Below are 17,987 nucleotides of genomic sequence, written 5' to 3' on the forward strand. Positions count from 1 at the left end.
ACTTTGTATATCTCATAGGTGACATGGGTTTTTGCCAACTAGATTTGAAAAAAAAACCATATATATCATAATTGTGTATTAAAAAAACATATACATGTCATAATTGTGTAACTTTTTTTTTCCTATTTCAAGCATCCTCTCGAACAAAGAAAAACCATTAAGGCCAGACCTGAGAATGGTGGGAATAATGGATTCTGAGTGGATTTGTGGAGGAAGAGCCCAAATGAAATGAACATATATTTTCAATAGTAGGTATCCCCATATAACCAAAATAAAAATAAAAAACAACAGTTTCGTTGAAAACAATTGTTAAATGAACAATTCAATACCGTCATATTCCATCATTCATTCAATTCGCATTTTACATGTAGGAAGCGGACGATGAGAAGCATGGCTGGAAACATGGAGGATGGATCAGGGGCAGGGCGAGGGAGCAAAGAGGCATCGGAGACTTTAGAGGGCCCGAGAAGGAGAGTTGGTTCTCTGAAAAGGAAAAACAATTCATCTTCAACAGGAGGCCCATCCAAACGCTTGGCCAAAGACAAATCCCTTCTACCCCCGACTCACAATGGCCCTCTTAGAACAACCAGGCAATCCCCTATCAAAATGGCTGCCGCCGCGGCGGCTGCTGCTCAACAGCAACAAAAGAAGAAGGTGCTCGGGTCAAATCCTATCCCTCCATATCCTACACAGAAGCCTGATCATTTGGCCGAACCAAATGCTAAACCAGAGGTTGCTGGGGAGGATCCAAAACAGGGAGGAGTGGATCAGCGTGCTCTTGTTTTGGTTAATATGGAGTTAAGTGAAGAGGTGCTCAAAGACGAAAATGCCCATGTTGTTCCAACTCCAGCCGGTAAGTGGCTTTTTCCTCTTTTGGGTTATTTTAGGGTTGGTTTGCGTATTGAAGTCAATGCAAGGTTTCCTCGCTTCTAGTTTGTTGGGTTTATCAAAGCAGGTGTAGATGTTAGTAGGGTGCAATTGTCAATGGATGGTCGTGATTTTCAATCGTATAAAATCATTTCAAACACTCATGAAAGAAAAGCCAAACACATGAAGTCATCTGAAACTTACTTACAGTTTACATAATCATGTGTAGGCATTTGTCACCTACTCCCAAAGTAAAGACGCCCATGTCATGGAGACACACCAAGCCCTACGTATTGATCTCACCCACATATACATCTTAACAGCACCTATATCTGCACCTAGAGTTCTGCATATTATTCAAACTCATTCCATTGGCATATGCAAAATCTCGTCATATTGACCCCACATCCTCCCATATAGAAGCTCTCACAATGAACTTATGTTTGTATTTGGAGGGTTTACTTCTTTGGGAAATGCAAAGGCAAGCTAATGAGGTTTTAACTTTCAACCCCCATCCAGGAGAGATAATTTGGAGAGCACCCTAGATCACTAGGACCGCTGTAAACGAAATCACAAGCATGTTAACTAGAAAATTGAAAATCATAAGCCGTAGGTGCAGAACTCCCAAGCCATGATGTGAATGTGGGTGTTTAATAAGCAGAGGGTTATGTTTGAACCCTGAACTTTGCCAGCCCAAAATCATTGTGAGTACAATTAGACCTACACCAAAATTAACATATACACAAAAATGACTTAGCATACAGATCACATTGGTATCTTTATGAACCAAAAATATGCACCTTAAATCTCTATATATTGATCAAAACTTAAAAATGGACCATACACAAATACACATAGAACTTTGCTATCAACCAAACACACCCACATCTACATTCACATGCAACCATATAGAGTTTTGCATATTGGACACATTTCCAGTCATATCTACAATGACACACAGAGTTTTGCTTATTTTCCACACTCTATCAACTTATAAACACCTCTCCAAAACTACATCAAACTATACTCACGCCCACCCACAGCTCCACATATTGATCACACCGATATCTTCACCTGCATTAATGGAGACACATATGCATTAAGAGCTCCACATATTGATTATTCCCACACCCCCAATTACAGGCGTAGATGAGAGCTCTGCATTTTGACCATATTGACATCTAGACCAGCACCAAAAGATGAACGCAGGACTCTTCATGCTGACCATGATCTGTAGCTGAAAGTATCCTCAGGGATGCGGTTCAGTATAGTCACTTAGGGTTGGTTTATTCGATTAAAGCTCACTTTTGGGAGCTTCAAGGAACTTGTATCTTTAAGAAGTCTATTATGCATATTTTTCTCTTTAGGTAAAGTGTTATTTGTTCATAGAAATGATGAGCTTGCATTGACAACTGCATATCTGCATACACTGATTTCTAGTCTCTAGAGCATAGGGTGGATGTACTCAATGATGGGGAATTTCAGCTTCAATGGGCTTCCACATTTGCAAAGGGGGTCCATAAATAGATGTGTGTGGACATGGGAATATTGATATTAGGGTAGATTAAACTTTCGGCTTATAAGCACCATATCTCCCAATATATGATTTGTACTGGCAATTTAGGTGTACTTGGTATAATGAAGTATGGTTTCCATCGCTTTTAGGAGCTTGGCTTACAATGTTTACAATTTTATTGCAGGTTGGTTTTCCTGGAGAAAGATACATGCCTTAGAGAAACGAGGCTTACCATCATTCTTTAATGGAAAATCGATGACTCGGAACCCAGAAATGTATTTAGAAATACGGAATTCCATCATGAAACAGTACCACAACAGTCCACATAAACAGATCGGGCCGACTGATTTATCTGATAGAGTAACAGAAGACATGGATGCCGTGCGTGAAATCATGGACTTCTTGGACCATTGGGGCTTGATAAACTTTCGGCCTTTTCCTAATTGCCAACAAGATGATCCTATGGTTCAGGAAACATCAAATTCTTCTGCAGGAAAGGAAGCAGTTGAGACCGATGAAGTGAGAACAGCAGCTTCATTACTAGAAAAATTGTACTGTTTTGAAAAAAATGACCATAATTCCAGAACAAAGCCTTCTGGAGCTATTTCTTCTAGGGCATTACCAACCCCTGCCCTTGCTGAAGCTGTAGTTCCAGATGTATTCAGTATACCCCAAGGACCTGCAGTTGAGTATCATTGCAATGCTTGTTCAGCTGATTGCTCCATAAAACGTTATCATTGTCAAAAGCAGGTTTGTTTGCAAACCTTTTTGTATCTTCTCCACTTGAAAGTTTGTTTTAGGCAAAGTTTTTATTGTTTTTCAGTGGTCATGGTTACATTGTTTCTTACAGACATGTCCTAATTGTACCACATGATTGGTCATTGAACTTGTGGATTTCTTTCCTCCATTTAAGTTAAGATTTTCAGATCCATAGATGATTTATATGATTTATGATGAATAGAACACATTTTTGAGCCACCATCAAACCGGTTCCTCTTGCTTTTTGAAACCTGTTTAGTTACTAGTAGTGATAGGCTTGTTTTGGATATCTTTTCTTTTCTGGATTGTATTGCTGCTATCTTTATATGCATGTTTGACATGCAAATTGAGAAAGCATATGAAAATCCAGCACATGACAGACTGTGTACTTATGTAGGATTTTTTTGGGTGCTTATGCTCTGGTCAACATATTCCTCTTGACCATGTTCTACTATTTGTCAGCACATTATAGTTCTGTTGACCCTCTTTTTATGTTTTTCTATCATATACCCCCTTTATTTCAATCTTCATTAGATCAAAGGATTCTTAAGAGGTGCCTCATGATAGCTTGTCTTGCCTTTTGTGCACCTCAACATGCCCCACTTTTTTGTGACAGGTGAAATTGTGTTAATATCGTGAGATTGAGTATATGTTAAAGTCAGCTGGTTGTCATTGATGATTTTTATCTTTGCCAGGCACCTTATGTGATACTGATATTACTAGATTGGTAAATTTTAGGCCAAAGAATTGCTCTAAAGTGAATGTTTTTTTGTTAGGTTTGCAATGCTTCCCTTTTTCATGATCACTGTTCTGAGTGACAATTGCTTTTGTTGTTAGTGGCATTATTTTTAGTTTTTTAGTAGATACATTTTTCAACTAAAAATCCTTGGAATATGTGTTGCCCAATAGCTTTTCTAATCAGTGAAGTTGTCATAAATCTAGGCAGTGGCTCTTTTTGAAATCTGGGTAACTAAAAAATTGCAGTTAAATTTGGTGCATTGCTGCATCAACTAAAAATCCTTGGAATATTTGTTGCCCATAGCTTTTCCAATCAGTGAAGTTGCCATAAATCTAGGCAGTGGTTCTTTTTGAAATCTGGGTAACTAAAAACTTGCAGTTAAATTTGGTGCAGTGCTGCATTCTGAAGCTTTTATCTCCCATAATATTTAAAAAAAACTGTCAACTTGAAACTAAAGCAGGCATGTAAACTTATAAAGCTGTACCTTTTTCAGAAGTTGATGCAGTGTATCCCACGTTTGCTGACATATGAAGGGTCACTTGTTAGAATTATAGGATGTCAATTCTAATGGTAACATTAGGACCTTCGAATATATTGTTGTCGATATTACATGTGTGTGTGTTTGTGTTGTCCATGTGTGAAACTGAAAAGAGTGAATAAGGACAAGCTAGAATAAAGAAAAGCTAGTGACATAGAATATAAAAGGTCACAGATATTGCAAGGTTACCAAGGATACCAAGAGTGAAATTATGCTATAAATGAAGGTCATTAATTTAGTTGGTGAGTTATCTATTCCTCATTTCACACAAACTCTTCAATCTATCCTTTCTGTGCAATGTTTTGATGTTTTGCTCCATTTTATGGCAACATGGTATTGGAGCAGTTAGTCTTGAATACAGTGTTTGATTTGCAAGTGAAGTCCAGTTTTCTTGGTAAATGGTTTTACTTTTTTTTGTACTCCGAAAATAGTGTTGTTAGCATTGGTATGATATCCTTTCCTGTAGATTAGTTTTTTTTTTTTTTTTTTATCTGTCTGTTGTATTATATTGCCTTTATTTGTGGATGCTTGAATTCTAAAACATTTGTCATCTGATTACCAGTTAAATTCAAATTCATATTGACCATATATTGTTATGGCAGGCAGATTTTGATTTATGTTCAGAATGTTATAATGCCAGGAAGTTTGGCACAGGCATGGTTTCAACAGATTTTATCCTCATGGAACCTATGACTGAGAGAGCAGGTGTCAATGGTGGTAGTTGGACAGACCAAGAGACATTACTTCTACTTGAGGCTCTAGAACTTTATGGGGACAATTGGAATGAGATTGCAGAACATGTAGCTACAAAATCCAAGGCTCAGTGTATCTTACATTTTATTAGGCTTCCAATAGCAGATCCTTTTTTAGAAGAGAAGGAGACACCTGATACAATCATCCAGAGTAGCTTGGAAACAATTTTAGCAAGCAAAGATTCAGCTAGTGCTGCCTCTCAAAGCACTTCAGAGAGTCCGGTTGCCAAAAGTCCTAGTAGTGAGGAGCTTGCTGGGGTATCTAAGAATGATGATAGTAAATTAAAACTAGTAGATGAAGGTGAACCTGCTCCCAAAAAAGCTGAGAATGATGGAATTAAGGCAATAAAGGCTGCTTTTCAGGCAGTTGGTGCCTTATCTGGATCTGAGGAATCACTATCATTTGCAGAAGCAGGAAACCCTGTCATGGCATTGGTAAGCTGGCAAGCATTCTCTTCATGCAGAGTTATTTTGTGCTAACCCTAATATCAGGAAATTTGTGGAAGATAACATAATTTTGCCTTTTTCTTTTCTGATGCATTCTTAATTTACTTAATGAATAGATGTTCAGCTACTGGCCTGTTTTGTAGGTGGCATTTCTTGCTGCCTTGGTTGGCCCTGAAGTAGCTGCATTTTCAGCTCAGAGCACACTGAACACAATATCTGAAGAAGCACCTGCCATTCAGCTTGCTGCAAAGCATTGCTTTCTGCTTGAGGACCCTCCTAGTGATACCAAAGATAACACAAATGAAAGGTAGGGAATCTGTTATCAACAAATAGAAAAATGAACAGCTTATTTTTCTCAGTGATAACTTGTTATCCATGGATGTAAGGCAAAGGAGTTGAAATGATGGCAAAGTTCTTGACGCTGTTGACAGGACAGATGCACAGAAACTGGAAAATGAAACTCTACCACTGGAGCACAGCAAAGGTTCCGAAGAGGATACATCTAAGATAGAGAGTGTTTCTGCTATACCTGAAACACCAAAAGGAACAGATACGGTGGAAGCAACACCTTCCAAAGAACAGCCGCAAGTTGGAGATGTTAGTTCCAATTTGGCAAAAATGAGTGATGAAGATACAGGTACTTTGCTAGGACATTTAGCATCTAGTTTGTAGCTTGTTTTTAGATCCTATTATCTTTCTGCTTTTAGCATTGTTTTAGGAGATGCTTTAACAATCCCACTTTGTACTGGCACTAGTTGTACTGTCTTAGTCTGGTTGACCTACTTTTGTGGTCATTTATTGGACATGGTCTTTTCTAACTATGGATGTTCCCGTTTTTTATGATTCTTTCGCAGGTAAAGTTGATCTGGAAAAACCATGTAGTGTGAATGACAAGAAATGTTCTGAGGATTCAGCTGAGATCGAAGATTCTCATTCTTTAGACAAGTTGAAGAATGAAAATGATAAGAAATGTCTGCAGGATTCAATTGAGATGGAAAGTTCTCCAGACAAGATGAATGATGCAAATGAGAAGAATTGTCTACAGGATTCAATTGAGACAAATGATTCTCCAGACAAGATGAAGGATGCAAATGACAAGAAATGTCCTGAGGATTCAGTCGAGGTCGAAGATTCTCTTTTAGATAAGATGAAGCATGATATTGAAAAGAAATGTCCTGAAGATTCAGTTGAGATAGAAGATTCTAATTCTTTAGACAAGTTAAAGCGTGCAGCAGCTTCTGTTCTCTCTGGAACTGCCGTGAAGGCAAAACTTCTGGCTAACCAGGAGGAGGAGCAGATACAAATGCTAGTCGCCGAAGTTATTGATAACCAGGTAATTTCTGAGAGGCTATTGATTTGGTGCCCTTATTTTTTAAGCTTTATGTGCCTTTGTCTTTGAAGATTTTTGTCACAGAAAAGTATCATTCATGCTACCAAAATTCTGCAGTTAAAAAAGTTGGAGATCAAGTTGAGGCACTTTCGAGAACTAGAGAGTGCACTTGCTAAAGAACGAGATCAGATTGAAAGGGCCAGACATAGATTACATTTTGAACGTGCACAGATATTAGCAGCAGCTCGTTCCAACATTCCTGGTCCTCTGCCAAGGTCCAGTTCATTGTCTCCAGTTGTCAGTACACCTGCAGTTGCACTGGGACAGTTCCCTATAGGAGGTTCTTCAAAACCTGTCTCAAGTCTGAATACAGGGACAACAAAGCCGCCTGCTTTTGCATATCCAAAGACACATATTAGAAAGGTCACACCTTCGGCAGATCCAAATTCTGTACCAGCATCTTCTAGTGCCCCTGTTGGTTCTACTGCCAGAATTCCAAGTCAAACTGTAGCTTCTCCTCTTAGTGCCCAACAGTCAATGGGAGCAAATATAGGTTCTGGGATGAAGTAATTTCTCTGAATCATATATTTCTTCCCACGAGAACTATTCACTAAAAGATGTTTTTGGCCAAAGTTAATATTGTATCTTCAATGGTTTCTGCCAGAAGTCTTTGGCCTTTCTGTCACAAATAGTCTTACATACGACCTCAACAATTTTGTAATTTGCAGGTGAGATGGCCTAATCATGTTCAAATTGGGGTGCAACTTGTATTGGAGGCAATTATGTCCTATGCATGAATCATATGTAATTATTGATGAGGCTCGCTTCTCTGCCACTATGGTCTTGCCCCGATCTTCCATTTTGCCTCAAGGATTTCTGCAATCTTCCAGTTTGTCTCATGATCTTACGTTTTTCTGTCATGTATAACTGAGCAATTGCTCATTGGTTATTGCAATTAATTTTTTATTTTTATTTTTTAAATTTTCTGGATGGAATTTCAACACAACATCTAATCTGGGGACTTGCTCAAGAATTTGTGCTAAACACCCAAATACTGAAACCTGTCAAAGGAACACAATGGCTATTTTACGGTTTACCAGTCTTCATTCTTACAAAACTGGAACAGAGTAGCTTCAAATTTATAGTCAGGCATATTATGGGGCACTATTCTGTTATATTTTATTTAAATTTGATGACACTATGCACCTTGAAATAGTGTCTACGTGACAGAAGGGAGTTACAGGAACTTAACACTTAACAGATTTTGCACAGCCTGATTTTTTTTGTTTGTGGGTGGTTAAGGTCAATGTTGTGTATGCAATGAAATGACAGCATAGATTTGGCTGTTGCTACTAACGATTGGCTCTTGCCATTCACTACCCCAACAGTCATCTTGGTGGCTTTCGAAATTTTATAATTTTTGAAATGTCGCCGGACACGATGGGCATGCATACGAATGAATTTCCACCTACACAGTGAATTTGAGTATCGTGTGAGCATATAAAGTGATACGAGTGGTTTATTAGTAGTAATATTTCGTGGAATAGGCCTTGGAGGGTTTGTCATGATACTGGTAAATTTTAGAAACATAACGCAAGACATATTATCTGCAGGGTATGTGCTTTGTTTCTCTGTTGGGATTGCCTTGTGAGTAATCAACAGTGTAATGTGATGATGCTCAATTGAAAATATTGTGATAGATGTTAGAAATATTTAGTCTACCTGATCCATTGCAGATGAACAGAAAGTGGATAGTGTGTCCCAAGAATAAATGCTTGGTAGCTGTAGGGAACATCCAGCTTTGATGAAATTTCCCAAGGGTGGTTACCATGTCATATATCACAATCTTGAATTATCTGACAGTTGTACCATTCCTATTATCCTCTTATATTCCCTTCCTCTTTGCTTGCAACCTTAGCTTTGATGGTTATTGTGCACAGTTTTCTTTTAAAGTGCTTCCTTTAAATTCAAAAAGAGTATTACCACTAGCCTGAATAGGCCGGGCACTACAAATGACCCCCTCGCATGAGAAAAACAGCCATTTAAGAGCAAACCATTGAACATAAACACTCTTCTGGGCTATGCTGCCAGTATAGAGGGTTACTCTTCCATCAAAATTCTGCATGACTTGCCCCTGGCCCTTACTGTTTATTCGTGTCTTTGGGGAAATTGAAACTTAGGGAGTGACCTGACTTTCAAGTGTCTAAACTGTTGAATTTTGTAGCTATGGTCAGTCGTCATAATTAATATTTTAGCCCTTAATGTATTTGTAATGATAAATTTAAAGCATGTTCTTCATGCTATTGTCGAAAGAAAAATTATAAGGCATGTTCTTCATGTCCTTTTCAAAAGAGAAATTTTTAATTTTTAATATTTGAATTTTTGGCTCCAAGAAGCCAAGTTGGCCCTCCTAGTCAAGTCGGCCCAATCAGAAAGGCACCCGGCCAGCCAGAAAGTTATATATACGTGGGCATTCAACCTCCTTCCAAAGCAAGAATTTGGGATCACTTCCGAACTAGAATTTGATCATCTGAGGCAGAAAGGAAAGGGCAAATCTGAGGCAAAAGACAGGACGAATTTGAGGAAGAATCTGAAGGTTAAGTGCAAGACGGAATCTCTGATAGCAACATATCAAAATCTCTGTGGAAGGGTTGAATCTCTGAACTTTGTGAAAGGGCAGCAGGACCGAGTTTCTTTAGGCATAGTATGAGGCTGAAATTCTGCCTTAGCAGAACTATCCAGACCAAATTCAGTGGGCAGACTTGACTTGACAAGGAGGCAGTTGGACCAGATTTGACCAAGCTTTCTTTGTTGGTTAGTTTGACCTTGTGGTTGACTAGATGATCTAGGTGTGTCTCTTGAACTGAAGAGTTTCTCTAAAGAAAAGGTTGTCAGGTATTTCCCCATATGGGTTTTCTATGATAAACTTGGTTTGGCTTTCTTTACAATCCTAGTGTCTGTTGTTGAAGTTGTGTATAATTACTTTATGATAATGTAAATGAAATAAATATTAAATTAAGAAATCATAAGAAATAATAGTGTCTGTTGTTGAAGATTTTTGTGTATAATTACTTTATGATGATTGTAAATGAAATAAATATTAAATTAAGAAATCATAAGAAATAATTAATGTAAATGAAATAAATATTAAATTAAAAAATCATAAGAAATAATAGTGTCTGTTGTTGAAGATTTTTGTGTATAATTACTTTATGATGATTGTAAATGAAATAAATATTAAATTAAGAAATCATAAGAAATAATTAATGTAAATGAAATAAATATTAAATTAAAAAATCATAAGAAATAATTATCAGAACTTTAAGCTGCGGAAGTGACTATCACTTCAAATTTTCATTGTGTATGAATAATTAGCTTGTGCGTCATGGAATTATGATGAGGCCCTATTATTTTTTGTTGCAATAACGTACCTTGATATAATTTTATATTACGTTACAAACTTCTCCAATTGCATGCAAACTACAAATGCACATACACCAATGTTGAGAGACGCAATAAAGGTTTGGGAAAGATCTCAAGAGATTCCCTAATTTTAGGAAATGGTGCCTTAGATATCTTTCTATATAAACAAAAAAAGAGCAAAGACATAATAATAATGATTAGATAGGCTTAAGTGCTTAAATATGTTTGATTGTTTTGTTACCATGCTAGGCAAAACAACACCAATTGCATTCACGGTTTCCAATTGATTCATTGGCTTATCGGAGATGACATTAACAATCTAGTGTAAAAGTTGGCTTATCGGAGATGACATTAACAATCTAATGTAAAAGATTAGTGTAGATTATACACAATAACATATATTCCAGAGATATTCCAAACAAAAATAAGAGATGAATGATACAAATGAAAAATACAATCCTATTGATTAATAAATGTGACCGTAGTCTATTGTAACTCAAGATAAGATGGCTTATTATATTAAGATAATGACAAATAACTCGAGAATGATGATCAATTTGCAACATCCATTTTTAATAGGAATAATTGTTTCCTTTTGACCAGCCTTGTTTATATATATGTTTTTAGAATATTAGAGATGACATATTGCTTAAGCATAACTTGGTTTAATGTTCTAGTTAAGTACACTTTTTTATTTTTGTCTCCCACAGTCACCATTCTATCTTGTGTATGGATAATTCAATGATGCTCTTATTCTTGGTACTACATGATACTTGCTCTATACTTTTTCACCTCACTGGTTCATGATCTCTATCTAAATATTGTGGAGGGTCATTTGTTGGTGATGGCCATATTTTGGTGTGATGCCATTTTGAGAGTAGTGCATTGGATGTAGTTTTTCTTTTTTGAGTAGTACAACTTTTTGTTGCTCCATGGATGTGGCCCTTTGGGATGGTTTTACCACATCAATATTGGTGTCTTGATATTTAATTTGTGTGAGTTATTTCTTTGTCATGTGTGTCCTTTTGGTTTCCCACTATTGAGTTCAACATGGTAGCCAAGCTCCTATAAGGTTAACTCCTTTGTTGTTCAAAGATCGAGTAGCCTATGACAACTATGAAGGTTTTTTGATTGCATGCATAAATTCTTTATTCCTTTCCATGATCATGTTAGGTAGACATCTTAAGCATTCGAAGAGATTTAGAACCCTTCTTTCAATTTTGGTTTCAAACATGCAAAGCTCCTCTTATTAGCTATTGAAGATCTAAGTTCACTATTCTATGTTAGCAAAATCCATGCATCATGGGAGAAGTTTCATTATTCCATCACATCTGGAGTAGTGATTTTTATTTTTTCATACCAATGTTCTTGGGTTATCAATGTTTGGTTTTTCTAGGCAACCTTGTGATGTTTTTGGTATTTTTTGGCATTGTTTAGCAAGGCATTATGGTTTGATGCCTCCATTTCCTCCATTGTTCTTGGCCTCCAAGGCCCTTACAATGTTTCTCAATGGGTTTTGTGGTTCCAACCATTTTTTGATGGCCTTTTTGCTATATTGGTTTTTGGAATTCAAGCCCTTTTCTATCCCAAGCAGCTCTCCACACCCTTTGAGTTGATTACCTTAGCTTAGGCATCATTCCTTCCAACACCTTCCTACATTATTGATGGTTTCCTTTGTATTGTGAGGGAGGGGGGCGGTTTTCTAATGGCGCTCCTCTTATCACATATTGCCTCATCCTTTGGTCACAGGCTTTATGAAATTTCTAGCTACCTAGAAGGTGCTATTAACCTAGGTAATTATTTCATGTTACTTATTCACGACAAATTATTTCTTTTGCGGGAAGTAACGAATAACAACATGAACAACACCAATCACAAAAATAAAATTACAGGAAATATATGAGAAACTAATCACACAATTTACGCTAGTATTTTTGGACAAAAACGTCCCTAGAAAAACCCCAAGGTGGAGAAAACTGATTTTCAAATATGAGGGTTTTTATAATAATACTTCAGCAAAAATTGCTATTAAGAAATTAAAACTACTTTCCTAACACTGGCAAAGCTCCAACAATATTTTTATTTCCACCTCTGAACAAATCGAATTGGGAAACTTTACTATCTCCCTCTGCAAATTAACTCAACCTTTTCCTGTAATTCACCCATCCTCTGGAACTTGCACTGACAACTTCCAACAATTCGATCTTCCTTTCCTGCAATTCACACTACCCTTTCATGTAATCGCACAACTCTTCCTACAATTCGCAATGGCACTAGAAATCTCAATCTATCTTTCTTGGCAACTAACACTCCCTATAGGAATTCACTTTGGAAAATCATACTGGTAAACTGAAAAAATTGAAATGGAAAATTCAACCTCCTTCTGCAGAAATAACTCACTCTCCTTCTGATACTGAGAAACTAGAAATCTCTGTGAAGAATAAACTCCAACAATTTCTTCCTAATCACTATTGCTTAAACCCCTTTAGTGTCTCTGAAAATAACCCACTCAATATATCTCCAAAGCTGCCCATCAATCTACCTTATAATCTCTCAGTCATTCATGAATGGCCATGACTATAAGTTCACTTGATCCAATTGATAGCTATGATCAACTTAGAAATTTTCTACAAGCTTTTAGAAGAATAAAGAACAACCTATCAACATTCCAATAGGGATAACACAAGTGAATATAACAAAGGATTTGGGCTCTTACAAGATAAACCTATTGATTCAAAGCACAATATTTTCAACTCTAGTTTAGTTGATGCCCATTTCTGCATCAAGGAAGAGCCTACAACAACTTAGTTTGAAAGATCAAGGGTTGAACTCTAGGCTTGGGTGCATTGTGGTCATATCTCTCCAACAATTATAAAGGAATTTCTTTCTCAAGTTCTATAGAATCACCACCACCTTGGCTTGTAGCCATTTATTCGAGCTTGCCAACAACACCACCTACACCAAACATTTTCCTAGTAGAGGGAAACATTCCACTCTTTGAAAATTGGAGTGATTTACCATTGTATTTACAAGTTGAGACACCAATCAATTTTGAACCTCACTAGTAGCCAACCAATTAGATCATTGAGGCATCATCAAGTCAGGGACTCAAAGTATTAACAACACATTCAATTTTGAAGATCAACTCAACTCCAACATCAAAGAAGAATGATAATTTGCAAATACTTTTTTTTGTAAGTTTACTTGTGTTGGAAAATAAGAAAGGCAATAAAGATTTTCTTGATCACGATAATTACCTGTGATGTTTATTATTATTACGATTCTTTATATCTTCTTTCTTTAGTTCATCAAGCAATTACCAAAAGAAAAAACACATAAAACAATGGACACAAGATGTAGGCACATGCCAGGGCAAAACCCCCCTCGAGGGGAAAACCCAGTCAAAATAATTCTTCCTATCAATAGTATTCTTTAAGACTCTTCGCCCTAGACCAAGGCCCAGACCTTCCCTCCACACCAAGTCAACCTCCATAAGTTTGACCTCTTCCCAGCGACTTCGACTATGCAACAACTTGTAGCAACTAACAACTTTCGACAACAGTCTAACTTGGAAGACTTTGATCTCCCAATCCAGATCACGGAACAGAGAGATACCGCCACCAAAGTTTCGATTTCCTTGTCTCCTTAGACTCACCCAAACTCACATTCACTTCGGCTTCCCGACAATAGACTTTCACAACAACAAGAGATCTTCACACTTCTACCCAACAACAAGAGATTTTCGCACTTCTGCCTAGTAAAGAGAATTCGAACTTGATGAGAAGTGATGCTCCAAGTGAATTCGATGTCCTTCGATTTATAGGATTCTTGTGGGGTCAAAGGAGTCCTTAGGCTGACTTGATCTTCTCTTAGGCCGACATGGTGTGGAGGTACCATAATTCATATTTGACTCAATACTTAACCTTTTTATATGATTCAAAAGCCCAAGAAGGGTCTCTTTAAATGTACAATAATTCTATAGACTCAGAATAAATCCTAGAAGTCCTCAATGGGGACTTTGACCTAAAACATGGTGACCCAAGCATGAAACCCATGCCTTAATAAGTCATAATAATAATAATAATTCGCTTCTTTATTTTTTTGACAAGTATATTACATAATGACTCAAGTACATTATTGAATACTGAACATAGTTACATTTTCCAACACTCCCTCTTAACTAGGGAGGTATTCATAATGTACATATAAAATGTAAGATATCAAACTATATGAACCATGAAGAACGTTAGGCACTGCAATGCCATGGACTAGATTCTTGACCAAGGCAATCTATCCAAACAATTACTCAAAAGTTTAGGCACCGCAATGCCATGGACTAGATTCCTGACCAGGGAAATCTATCTAGGTGGGACTAAGATGGACTCAAGCTTTAAGCCCCTTTAGGTACCCTTGGGCTTACTAGCTAACCATCAACCCATAAACACAAGTGTGTATCCAAAGCAAATCTCTTTGATCAACACCTCCTTTCCAACTTCTAGACATTAACACAATATGCCGGTTAGATGTCCTCCGAGGCAATGCTTCACTCACAAAGCCTCAACACCCCTTGATCCAGCAGATCAAGAATAACGAATCTCTCCCAATCAAACTGATTGGTAACCAACATGCTATCAAATCCTTCGAGAGATTCACCTGTACAAACACAACCCCAATCAATAATATACTTTCACATGTACATAATCAAATAAAAACCTCTCGGGTCTTAAATAGATGCTGCTTCTCAACTTTCCATAGTAGGACTATCAACCGAATCTTTGATAGAAGATTCCTCGATCATATGATTTCCTTCCTAATTCTCATGCAACAACATATCCTCTGAAATTCATTCTTCAAATAATACCAAGCTATTCCCTCCTCATATGCCTTCCTTCTCACCCAGGAAACACCTCTTTATCCAGACTCCCTCTTAATCTTAGGGAGATCTCTTCTATTCATGCTTCCTCTAGGAGACTAGCTTCTTCTTTTCGACCTCGAAGAATCTTTCGTGGTTTCCAACCATTTCATTAGAGTTATCATCATCCCTATCATGCTCATCACATCTTCACCAAGTTGAAGATTGTGTACCTACACAACTTAAATAGAAAGTACAACCAAATCTATAGAAGCATGATGTTAGCCATATCAGAATCACAGAAGCATTTCATATATATATATAAGATACCTAGACTTAATTATAAACAAGAGACATATACTCTTCAACATCTCGCTAGGGACTTTGTCATACACCCTAAACTACTTCAACTTTCATTCCATTTAGAGTTTCATTGTTACTTCCAAAGGTATGACATACCACCCTTCAACTTTCACAAATATAGATCTACAACATATCTAACAATATCTCATATGTTAGACTTCTCACTAGGAATTCATTTCATACAAACAAATTAATCAAAGTCAATCACAACTTAGTCATTAACTTGACCAACTTCCACTAGGGTTAGTTCTAACCCCTATATTTTCAATCAATCATCAAACATACAATAACATGACCAACTACCACTAGGGTTAGTTTGCGAACTCTAGATTTCCGAACAATTATCAAATTCAACCAAAAATTCAAATTTCAACAATCTCTCCACAAATCTCAGATTATCATATAGTCAACATTCATCAGAGATTTCTACTTTGACTAAGGTTCATCTCCAAAACCCTAGAATTTCATTTTCACAAATTCAACAATCTTATACAAATCTCAAATCATCATATTCCAGAGATTTTACTTTGACTAAGGTTTAACTCAAAACCCTAGAATTCCACAATCTCAACAATCATTAAATACATAGATCTCAAATTGTTACATTTCACACTAGATAATGTCACTACTAGGATTTAAATGCAAAACCCTAGATTTTCATTTTCAACCATCATCTAATATATTTCAGATTGTTATATCACACATACTAGACAATTTTAACTTCACTAGGGTTTAGCTACAACACCCTAGATTTCCAGATATCATCATCCTAGAATCTCAAACAAGGACTTCCATTAAATTCTAAGTCTCATGACCATTAATGACAAGGTCAACATACATATCTAGGAATTCATAACCATACATAAGCATATCATATGTCCAATAACATAAATTCATTTGACCAAGACCAACCTAAGACTTCTTTAAAAGTACATATCCATATATATGCCTAGATTTCATCATCATGGAAATATATTCCATATCATATGATAGTCAAACCCAACTTCACAAATATCAATAAGAGTTAGACACACAATTATCTTGATTACACTAGGGTTTGATCAAACAAACATACACACACCAAAGAAAAACATTTTAAGACAATGTAAGGGTCTTTCTCACACATTCCACCAAACCAAAATGAGCTAGGGTTCCAATGGGAATCACACATTCCACCAAACCCTAATGAGCTGGGGTTCCAATATAGAAACACAACAAACCCAACATTACCAAAACTTCAAAGGTTCGGGATTTTAAATCTCATCATACAACCCTAACAAGTTAGGATTTACAGATCACACCAAAATTCCAAGCAAGACATTATCAATAATACTTCAACTAGAATTGCACAATCACCCTAAGCAACGTTAGGATTTCAGACATTCACATTAGTATACCCTTCGGTTAGGGTTTTCCAGAACCTGTCTAGGGTTCTACATAGTCAATTAAGAATATGAGTGGGGTGGTTAGATTTATGAAGAGATGAATCACCCAAAGAAGAATCACTAAGATTCAATACACCTAGTCATAACAAAGTTAGTAATAGATCATCAAATGAATAATCCTTTCAATCAATGTATTCAAAACATACCTTTGTTTCTTGACTAACCTTGTCTTAATAGGTCCTCCTTCTTTCAGATGTTTTTCCCTAGTCAAGATAACAGATGGAGAAAGATGATTAGTATTTAATATAATCAAAACTTAATGAGTATATGAACCCAAAATTGAAAATACAAGATATACTTATCTTTGAGAGTTGTTGGGAGCTCCCTCCAAAGCTTGAGGGAAACCTACAAACTGAAAGAAATACAAAAATATCTTTTCCAAAGATATGTTAAAAACCTATAAATTATAAAACATATAAAACAAGTTGTGTAAAGAAAATGACTTAGTAATGTAAGTCCCTAATGTTGGATTCTTCAAGCTTGACTTTATTTGAGTCTCCATCTTTAGCAAAGTTGGCTTGATCTCTTCCTCTCTTCTTATTCCTTGGATTCTCGCGAAAATCACTCTTGTAGTGACCTTTCTTATGACATTGATAGTACTCTATCTTAGACATGTCAACTTTCTTCCTTGGTTCCTTCGATCTCTTTTCTTTATGGTGAGAAACTTAAGCATTTGATACTTCTTCAGGATTGGAAACCATTGAGATCCTCAATTCTTATTGACTACATGCGGTCCATAATTCTTCAAAGGTGGGAGCTACCTTCCAACTATTGAGACCTGAAGAAAATGCACCCCAAGAGGGTGGAAATCCTCATATAGTAGTGATCACCAATTCTTTGTCCGAAACAATCTCATCAATGGCGAAAAGATCATCACTGAGTCTAGCTATTATCAATAGGTTTCTTTACATTTCCTCTTACTAAATCCAGTACCTTGTTATTCTCGAGGATTAGGT

The 17,987-nt window shown here is 36.7% G+C and overlaps 1 protein-coding gene across 1 annotated transcript; it reads left to right on the forward strand.

The window, feature by feature from the left end:
• Positions 1-307: 307 nt before the first annotated feature.
• LOC149258696 (SWI/SNF complex subunit SWI3D-like) lies at positions 308-7,783 on the forward strand. Its single transcript, XM_089415858.1, has 7 exons — positions 308-853; positions 2,568-3,133; positions 5,022-5,606; positions 5,762-5,925; positions 6,050-6,255; positions 6,473-6,951; positions 7,066-7,783. Exons 1-7 carry the CDS (start codon positions 382-384, stop codon positions 7,516-7,518), a joined length of 2,925 nt encoding a protein of 974 aa, XP_089271984.1. The 5' UTR covers positions 308-381; the 3' UTR covers positions 7,519-7,783.
• The last annotated feature ends 10,204 nt before the right edge of the window (positions 7,784-17,987 follow it).

Source organism: Pinus tabuliformis, chromosome 6, assembly GCF_031772625.1.
Source record: "Pinus tabuliformis cultivar Carrire ecotype Pingquan chromosome 6, CPIR1, whole genome shotgun sequence".
NCBI lineage: Eukaryota > Viridiplantae > Streptophyta > Pinopsida > Pinales > Pinaceae > Pinus > Pinus tabuliformis.

What these genes read in the sequence shown, in the direction of transcription:
- LOC149258696 (XM_089415858.1), top strand. Translation starts at nt 382, where the DNA reads ATGAGAAGCATGGCTGGAAACATGGAGGATGGATCAGGGGCAGGGCGA. An exon ending in AAAGATAACACAAATGAAAG is followed by an intron (nt 5,926 to 6,049) that starts GTAGGGAATCTG and finishes CGCTGTTGACAG; the next exon opens with GACAGATGCACAGAAACTGG. An exon ending in AATGAGTGATGAAGATACAG is followed by an intron (nt 6,256 to 6,472) that starts GTACTTTGCTAG and finishes ATTCTTTCGCAG; the next exon opens with GTAAAGTTGATCTGGAAAAA.